At 52.4% G+C, this 9,625-nt stretch overlaps 1 protein-coding gene across 1 annotated transcript in view; it reads right to left on the reverse strand.

The window, feature by feature from the left end:
- DNAH3 (dynein axonemal heavy chain 3) overlaps positions 1-9,625 on the reverse strand; it is a gene marked incomplete at its 5' end in the record, with an annotated part of 172,487 nt that overhangs the window by 91,212 nt on the left and 71,650 nt on the right. Inside the window, 6 exon segments of the mRNA XM_023744381.1 lie at positions 1,396-1,532; positions 2,847-2,967; positions 3,612-3,633; positions 4,065-4,071; positions 5,196-5,345; positions 7,921-8,035. Coding sequence (XP_023600149.1) covers positions 1,396-1,532; positions 2,847-2,967; positions 3,612-3,633; positions 4,065-4,071; positions 5,196-5,345; positions 7,921-8,035 — 552 coding nt within the window.

Below are 9,625 nucleotides of genomic sequence, written 5' to 3' on the forward strand. Positions count from 1 at the left end.
AAAAATAATAGTTCCAAGTCACACACACAAAGCACTCAGAGCACGTCCTGCTCCTGGTAAGTACTGTGCTTGCATTTTATGAGGAACAGCAGTCATGGGTATAGGACCAGAAGCCCAAGTCTTAGAAATGTCCTCTGCCCAAGTTCTGTGCTTTCAAATAGAGGTTCCTTATCTGTGTTATCCAATACTAAAGGCATTAGACACCGGTGGCTACTTATATTTTAAAATGAATACTGAATAACCCTAGCTGCTGTTGCTCAGTGGAAGAGCATCGGCCTGAGGACTAAAGGGTCTGGGGTTTGATTCCGGTCAAGGGCACATCCCCGGGTTGCAGGCTCAATCCCCAGTAGGGGTCGTGCAGGAGGCAGCTGATCAATGATTCTCTCTCATCATTGATGTTTCTGTCTCTCTCTCCCTCTCCCTTCCTTTCTGAAATCAATACAAATATACATTTTAAAAAAGGATACTAAATAAATTAAAATTTTCCTTCTCAGTTACACTAGCCACATTTGAAGTGCGGGATAGCCACATGTGGCTCACAGTTACTGCACTGGGCAGCACAAGTATAAGTAGAACATCTCTGTCAGTGAGTCAAGTTCTACTGGACTATACTGCCTTAAGTAGACGCTAAGGACATTTCTGAATCCTAAACAACCCACTTTTTTGGGGTGGAAAGCAGAGAACTAACTTTGTCTCCATGTAGGGGACACTAAGGTGTGAGTTCCTTAAAGGCAAGTTAGGATCAAACTTGTATCCTAATTAGAATCAAGTGCCACGGAGCGCCCATGCATGGTCAGCGAGACGTGACAGATGGTCAGGGGTGAGGACCCTCCTTCCTGGGACCCGCCTGACCTTGATGCGGAAGAACATTGGTTCTTGTGGAAAAAGAGTCATATATTTATAAACATACCTACCAGAAACTACAGCATTCGCTAGCCAAACACTTAGCTGGCAGTGCTCGAGCACGTGGTCTGGGAGCTGGCTGCTTTACATGCGTTGTCGCAATTGAAATGCACAGCAGGTGCGGGAGGGAGGGCCTTGTCCCATCTCTCCTACTCGGAGAACGGAGGCTGGGATGGACTCAGAGCGGAAGAGCTGGGACTCACACTAAGGGCTGTTTAACTCCAAGGTCCGGGCCCTTAATCACGATGATGATACTCCCCTGGGTGGGTATTGAGCATGTTGGTCGGCCAAAGTGTGGAGTTGGCCCCCTGGTGCCCATTCAACCTCCCTCTAAGTAACAGTCATGAGCATCCTCAGCCCTGAGAGCTGTCTCAGGGAATGGGAAACCTGGAAAGAACATGGAACAGACAGGAGCCAACTCGCAGCGTGAAAACTCATTCCACTCCGTACGGTCAGGAAGGCCACTCCAAAGCCAAGGGCAGTAACGAGTACCTGGGGAAAAACAGCCTCTTCTTCTCCAAGTAGTCGTTCAGCCCCCTCTGGATGTCCTCCAGCAGAGTGTTGGCTTCTTGGAGCTTCTCAGCCATGCGGGGCTGGTCGGCCGCCATCAGGACCCTGGGATCCTTCACCTGCGTTCCGCCAGAGGAGAGGACTCACCAGGGGCTCCCGGACCCCGAGAGCCGTCATTACATGAGGGTGTGACCAGCGCCTCAACTGACGATGCCCCACCCAGCAAAGTGTCTCCCAGCCCCAAAGGGAGAGCGCTCAGATAGCAGGACCCTGCTCCTCTGGCTGGGGTTGACTGGGAGGGGGTTGGGCAACTGAAACCAACCAAGCCAATGCTATTTTCACTGCTGGGCTTTGGAATTCGGATGAGGACACCCTCACTCGTGTGGCTGGCCCCTGAAGCTGCGTGCAGATCAGCTTCCATGCTGTGACCGGGGCGGAGCACGCTGGCCTGCAGCCCGGAGGAAGCGGCATGGAGAGGGCACTCCAGGGTTTCCTGCGGAACCGCTGGGCCCAGAGCTTCCATGATACACTTCCCGCCCTCGGGTTCCACGAGACACCCGTTCGGTCTTTTTTATTTTTGCACTACCTTGAAGGTTTCCAATACTTGCTACCCAAACTCTCAGCTAATATGAAGTCAGAGGAAGCAGGATATCATGCAAATTGGCTCTGTTGGCCAAGTGATATAAATTACCACTTAACTCATTCCTACAAACAGCAGGCAGGTAAGTTCCCTTGAGACAAATTCTTTATAAATGCACCCCAATTTGAGCACACTTGACTTCCAAAAGGAAAAAAATTCATCTCCCTGATACTGTCTGCCCAGTGCACTCACACTTGGAGGCTTGTTCCCAACGTCACCCCCTGGAGGCTTCTCTGGCGTGCCCCGGGCACTACATCACTTTCCTGCCTTCTCAAATCTTCATGCGTGACTTCCCTTATAGCTCTTATGTATCTAAGTCTGCCTCCTCACAAAGCAGGGAATGCCATGAAGGCAGATATCATATTCTTGTCATCTTCAAGTGTTTTTCTGACTCCTAGTACAACGTCTGGGTCCATGTAGGTACTGAATAAACATTTGTTAAATATCCGCATAACTGAATGTGGACAATCATTTGAATTCTGAAAGGATTCTCAATCTGTAAAAGCTTTACCGGCAATAAACAGTCTTCCCCTCACGGAATGACAGCTAAGTTACACAACTGCTGGTGCTCACTGCTGGGGAGGGGGGATATCATGGCCTCCATTTTCTATATTACATCTACCCACGTTTAAACTTTTAATAACAACTTTTGAAATTGGAAGAAATATACAATATCAAATCTGCAAAACTCTAGGTTACTGACAAGTTTTAAGGGGCCTGGCGACAACGCACAACGAGGAGCATGTGTGTGGCAGCCGCTCCGCCCTGAGAGGTGCTGGGGCGGGGAGCTTACCGCTTGGGACATGAGGGACTTCCAGTACCCGTCCACGATGGCGAACTTCCTGCCCTCTTCTGGCATCTGGGCTGTGATGTCCTCGGAGCTGAAGATCGGCTCCAGGTACAGCCAGGATGGCCTAGACATTTTCAAACCAAGCATTCAAAAGTGGTCCTGCAACGGGACTTGGCTTTTTCTTCCCGACTTCTGCGGAATTTAGCATTTTAAATCTAAGTCAAATAACCTTGCCCACCCCAGCATCACAACAGCTGTTTATCACTCATTTCCCCTTGTTTTAACACTGTTTAGTGGCCCCTGGTGTTTCTGGGTCACCCGTTCTAGGCAATGTGAATACAGCCAATGAAGTGAAACCAGGGGAGTTCCTTGCCCTCACTGAGCTCGCATTCTGGTGGAATAATGGTAACACTAATGATAATGATCATATAGTGCTATTGTATATAACTAGAGGCCTGGGATTAACTCAACCTGGGCTGTGCGCTCTCGCAGTCTGGGTGTCCTCAGGGGATGTCCAACTGATGGGGAGCGGGCCTAAGCCGTCTGTCAGACATCCTTGGCGCTACGCTCACCAGGCGTGAGCCCAGCTTCTGGCTGAGCGGTGCTCCCCCTGTGGGAGCACACTGACCACCAGGGGGCAGCTCCTGGGTTGAGTGTCTGCCCCCTGGTGGTCAATGCACATCATAGCAACCGGTTGTTCTGCAGTTCGGTCGATTTGAATACTAGCCTTTTATTATATAGGATTATCCTATATAATAAAAGAGAAACATGCAAATTAGCCATCCCTCCACTATGCTCAAGCCACGCCCAAGCCACACCCACCAGACAATGAGGAGTGAATATGCAAATTAACCCGACAAAGATGGCGGATAATATGCATACACAGAGCACAGTGGGAGAGCCGGCAGCTTGGGGGGACATGGCTCCCTGGGTCAGAGAAAACCCAGAGCGCGGGGAGCACCAGGAATGCTGGGAATCATAGTTCTGGTGGCAGATGGATCTCCTAGACCAGGGGTGGGCAAACTTTTTGACTCAAGGGCCACAATGGGTTCTTAAACTGGACCGGAGGGCCGGAACAAAAGCATGGATGGAGTGTTTGTGTGAACTAATATAAATTCAAAGTAAACATCATTACATAAAAGGGTACGGTCTTTTTTTTTTTTTTTAGTTTTATTCATTTCAAACGGGCCAGATCTTGCCCGCGAGCCGTAGTTTGCCCACGGCTGTCCTAGACACTAGATCAGTGATGGCAAACCTATGACACGTGTGTCAGAGGTGACACGCAAACTCATTTTTTGGTTGATTTTTCTTTGTTAAATGGCATTTAAATATATAAAATAAATATCAAAAATATAAGTCTTTGTTTTACTATGGTTGCAAATATCAAAAAATTTCTATATGTGACACGGCACCAGAGTTAAGTTAGGGTTTTTCAAAATGCTGACACGCTGAGCTCAAAAGCTTCGCCATCACTGCACTAGAGCAAAGTGAGCCTGGAGCAAGTTACTCTTGCAGTGAGGGGTGGAGGGAAAGCAAAGGTGAGAGACATAAGTAAAATCTGAGTGTCTAGGAAAAATTAAAGGGACAATATCCTAAAACTTCCAGGAATCTCCACCAGTGAAGCAAAGAAAAAAAAAAAAGCCTCTATTTATTCTGTGAGCAACAAACCAAACTGGGTTGGGGTCTCAGAACAATTCGTTCATATGATTGCAAAGACAGACGGAAACTCCCGGATTGGAGGAGGGGCTTGCCCTGAGGGCTCCCAGATTGGAGAGGGTGCAGGTCGGGCTGAGGGACCCCTCCCCCACGTCCCCCCCCCCACAGTGCACAAATCTTCGTGCACCAGGCCCCTAGATATTACTATAACAGGGATGGGCTGAGTGCTTCATGCATGTGAAAACTAACTTAATCAGGTAGTTTGATGATGGAAAGGTTACTACACCTCACACTTTACAAATGCAGAAATGGAGACACAGTGTAAGAGCCTTGCCCAAGGTTAATAAGCAGGAAGCCAGAATTTGAAACCAGGGCGTCTGGCTTCAGGGGCTTTGCCCTTAGCCTATGCCGGAGGACACAACAAGCCACATGCCTACCCTCCGGCAGGTTACACTCGGGAGTACGCTAGCTCCGCTGACACTCACATACTTTCCAATGCATTTTTACTTGGTACATTCAAGCCATCTCACGTTTCCTTTTGGCAGATTTGCACAGGCTCAGCACGCAACATGCTTACTTGGATGGTTACGTGCTTTTAGTCACGTGTTACTTTTTTCCGAGCAGGAGACAATAAATTTGTTTGTTAGATGAACTTAAAAACCTTCTCCCTCCCTCCTCCAAGAAACCAAGAGCCACCCGGATGTCACAAAATCGCCCCTTTCACCTTACCCGGCATTCGGTTTCTATTGGCTTGATGAAGGGGGAGCCGCACATGGTCTGTGTCTTTATCACGTGGTCATCGAGGAGCAGCTGAATGTCATCCACGGCACACAGGATGCTCATGTCCTGCAGACACACACCCGCCTGTCAGAGCCACGCACGGGCTGACACATAGGCACGGAGCCCAGAGCTCCACCCAGGGAGGCAGGAACCCGTGTCTTACGGGGATGGAATTTCTATTTTCTTCCTTGAAAATGTTCTTAAAGACACAGACTTTCCATCTCCATGGCAGGAATCACATCGTGGCCCAAGCCCAGAGCTCCACCCTTCCCTGTGCTCCCACCTTCTGCCCTTCGCTCTCCTGCCGCCCACAGGGGCCCTGCCCAGCAGCTTGGCCAGGCCTAGATGGTGGTTCTCAAACTGTGTGCCAAGGAGCCCAGGGCACTGCAGTGAACTCACAGCAAATCACTGGGAATGTTTAAAAAGAAAATACAAATGTGTTTCTTTCAATTTGTGGACGAAAGGGGCCACATGCTAACCTGACAGCTCAGGGAAGGCCTGCATGGCGGTCTTGCAAACTCAGACCTAAAGTAACCACAAGGATGGTCTGAAATTAAACTTAAACTAAAAACAGTTATGGTGGATAGTCACTCCTAGGCCGGTCTCTTCACTGACAAGGTCAACCTTTACCTTAACTGAGTCTATGTCTCTTTTTGCATCTTTGATAACATACCCTTGAAATGTCTGGGTAACTTGTAACTTCCCTTTTTCTGGACCCCTTGGGGCACAACCTAATGTGCTGGGCGCCAGGACAGAGACCACAAATCCCTTCATTATCATGTTAATTGATCCTGCACCCACCTAAGTATGTGTCCATCATTTTACTTCTTATCCAATCCCAGGCCCACCCCGTTTTGCTTTCTCCTGCCTCTCTAGTCTATCACCATTGACTTCATGTAACCCACCTCCGGCCCTCCTTTGGTTGCAATGTGTAAATACAGATGTAACCCGCCATTCTCCGGAGCACTATACCAATCCATTGAGGTTCTGCTTCCCAGCAATCGTCGACAGTTTGGCTCAAATAAACTCACAAAAATTCTTTACAGGTTTGAATGTTTTTACGTTAACAAATTTCTACGTATTTTTTCAAACAGTGAAGGTGACAGGACCCGGATATTACTGTTTGAACCTAATTACGTAACAACAGAGCTGTGAGCTATTTCTTTTGCTCTGGGGAGGGGAACCATGAAGAAAGTACGACATTGATGACACAAAAGGCAACAGGAACCGAGAAAGTTCGGGAGCCTCTGCCAGTGCGTTTCTGGGCCACAGTCTAGGAGCGGGTCCGGCCCGTGCACGACACTCTTCCTCCGGGGCACCGAGGCCAGAGGCCGACCGGCTCTGCCCCCTGCCGCAGGCCTGTCTTTCTCACTCTGCTGTCACTTCCTTCAAGCCCACATCTGGTGGCTAAGTGGGGGCTAGGCTATGTTTCTCGTCCACCAACCTTTTACTAGTCGCTCTGCACTGGGCGGGTGTCTAACCTGTGCTGATCCTGGTCTATAGCTGCCCTGGGCAACACCTGGACTGGTCGACAGGAACGAAGCTATTGCTCCCAGGTCTCCCAGCTCACTCCTCACCTCAGCCTCTCCTCCAGGCAGACAGTGCAGCGCACCTGACCTGCGGGCCAGGCGCCTGGTCCTGCTGGGAGAGGCCCCCAATTCCCTCCCTGCCACTGGCTTATCCAGGTGAAATCAAGGCCTCCTGACTATTGAAACTGAAGGGGAGAGAAGAGAAAAGGTCACCTGTGGCCTCCGGGGAGGAGGGGTGTGGGAGCCTTTAGGGTGGGGGTGGGGAACCCCTGCCAAGGGCCATTTGGATATTTGTGACATCATTCTCGGGCCATACTCAATTCTCCACTTAAAAATGAGCCTGCTCTCTTTTTCGAACATTTAGTGAACTCACCCCTAATGCAGGGCCAGACCAAATGACTTCGTGGGTCCCTTATGCAGGCCAGACACTCCCACCCCTGCTTTAGGGTTTTAGCTCTCAGACACATTGCACATTAGAAAGCCCGGGGCGCCTTAAAAATACAGATGTCCAGGCACTTTGGGGGCGGAGAGAGGGAGAACCTACTGGGATTTTTTTTTTTTTTTTTGTGTGTGTGAGAAGCGCTAAGTATTGTTTACTCCAGGCAGCTTCGAGGGGCTGGGCGTCCCTGGGAGAGGCAATTCAGGAGGCTTGCTCCCCCTGTTGCTCTGAATCAAAAGGCATTTCTCATTTGAAAATGCATTCCTCAGGGTGGCCAGGGGAAGGGTAACAGACACAGGCAGCAGCCTCTGATGGCTGTAGCGCTGACAGTGAGCAGCACTGCGCTGACCTTCCAGGCGGCTGAGAGACCAGACCCTAACGGTTCCCCCAAGGAGAGGGGAACAGGGGACTGTAGAGCTGCGAGGTGGTGCCAGGGGTGGGGAGGGCGGTCTGGCTGTGGAGAGGGCGGTCCTGGTCTGGGGAGGGCGGCCTGGGTCTGGGGAGGGTGGTTCGGGTCTGGGGAGGGCGGCCCAGCTGTGGGGAGGGCGGTCCGGTTTGGGGAGGGCGGCCCGGGTGTGGGGAGGGTGGTTCGGGTCTGGGGAGGGCGGCCCAGCTGTGGGGAGGGCGGCCCGGCTGTGGGGAGGGCGGTCCGGCTGTCCTGGCCGAGACTCACCGTGTCCCTGTACTTGGAGAAGCTGAATGTCATGTTGACCCATTCCGACTTCATCTTCTCCAAGTTTTTCTCCAGGGAGTATTCTTTGCTGGCGGTGGCTCCAATGGGCTCCAGTCTGGAAGGGAAGGTAGGGACAGCAGCGTGACGGGAGGGAAATGGCCAAGGGGCGCTCAGCTCCCGTAGAAAAGCCGTTGGAAGCCCTGCTTCTCCTGAACTCCTCCTGGAGGACGTGCCAGCGCCCCAGGTGACCGGCTCCCGAGCCTCCGGCCTGGCATTGGGCTGTATCAGGGCTGAACTGCGGCCCCCACAGGCGTGTGTGGGGTCCTAGCCCCAGCGCCTGGGAACGGCAGGTATCCCATCTGAAAACAAGTCTTTAGCGAGTAGTTAAGTTAAAGTGAGATTGTGCGGGCCCCGAATCCAACAGGACGGCCCTCATCCGAGGAGGAGGAAGGACAGACACACAGAGAGGAACGACCGTGGGAATGAAAGACGTGGGGAGAGGTGGCCGCAGGCCGAGGAGAGAGGCCGCAGGAGAAAGTAAACTTGCCAATACTTGGCTCATGGGCTTCGAGCCCCCAGGACGGTGAAGAAATAAATGTCTGCTGTTTGAGCCGCCCAGCCTGTGGCATTCGTCCTAGCCGCCCCAGCCCACCCCCGGAGCCGCTGGTTCCGTGCATTGCAGGGTGGTAGCCACCTCCCGGCCTTTACTCACGGGCGCCACAGCCGGCTGCCCTGCCCACCTGCTGCCAGTCAGGGCGACACTGTTCATCACCTGGGTGTGACTGACAGGCAGGCGGGCAGGGGAGGCACTCACACAGGCCGCCGTCCACACGGGTCCCCACGCGGCTGCAGGGGTCACGCCCAGGTCTGTTCCACTGTCGCTGGGGCAGGGACTGGACACAGACGCATGCCCAGTGGGGAGGTGCCCACTGTCAGTCACACTGGGAACAGGTCAGTGGCCAGAATGGGCGTGGCCACTGCCAGGGCATGAAACCGAAGAGACTTCACTCCTGGACAAAGGAGCGCTCCCCCTCTCTGCTGCTCACCCACTCCCAGCTTGCCCTGCCCTTGCCCACGCGGCCCACGCGGCCCACGCCAGGTGACCCCATGTATTGGCCTAACGGACAGTGACCAGCCTGAGGCGACATCAGGCGGCTCTGCTGGGAGGCGGCCTGGACGCTGGCTGGGCTTTCAGCTCTGCTGGAGTCCCCGCTGCCCCTGTCAGAGCTGGGTCGCGGGAGAGGGCACTTTGGGACCCGAGGAATGTAACTCTATGAAATAAAGTCTTCAACCACATCTCCTCCTCCCGTGGGGGCCCTGGAAATGCTTTTTCCAGCGGAGCCCCAAGGACCCCACTCCCACTAGGGACAGAGAGATGGAACTCCGGGTGACAGTAACCAATGTCCCCGTGAGAGCCACTGTTCTAACCGGTAAGGCAGATCTCCTTTCCCACGGCTGTTTCCTCCTATTGTTCCTCCTGTGCCCAGAACTGCTCTCGTCCTCCTTAGGTGCATCTTGGAATTATGTTCATTTATGTGATGGCTTTTGCTCTACCTCCTGTTCTTACCTTTAAAAAACAACTACTGCTGTTTCCCTGCTATGCTGGGTCCTCTCACCATGGCCCCTGCTCCCAGGAAAGGGGGGGAAAGAAGGGACAGTCCACCCCCATGGCCCCTGCTCCCGGGAAAGGGGGGAGGGAGAAGGG

This window comes from Myotis lucifugus, unplaced genomic scaffold, assembly GCF_000147115.1.
Source record: "Myotis lucifugus unplaced genomic scaffold, Myoluc2.0 scaffold_458, whole genome shotgun sequence".
NCBI lineage: Eukaryota > Metazoa > Chordata > Mammalia > Chiroptera > Vespertilionidae > Myotis > Myotis lucifugus.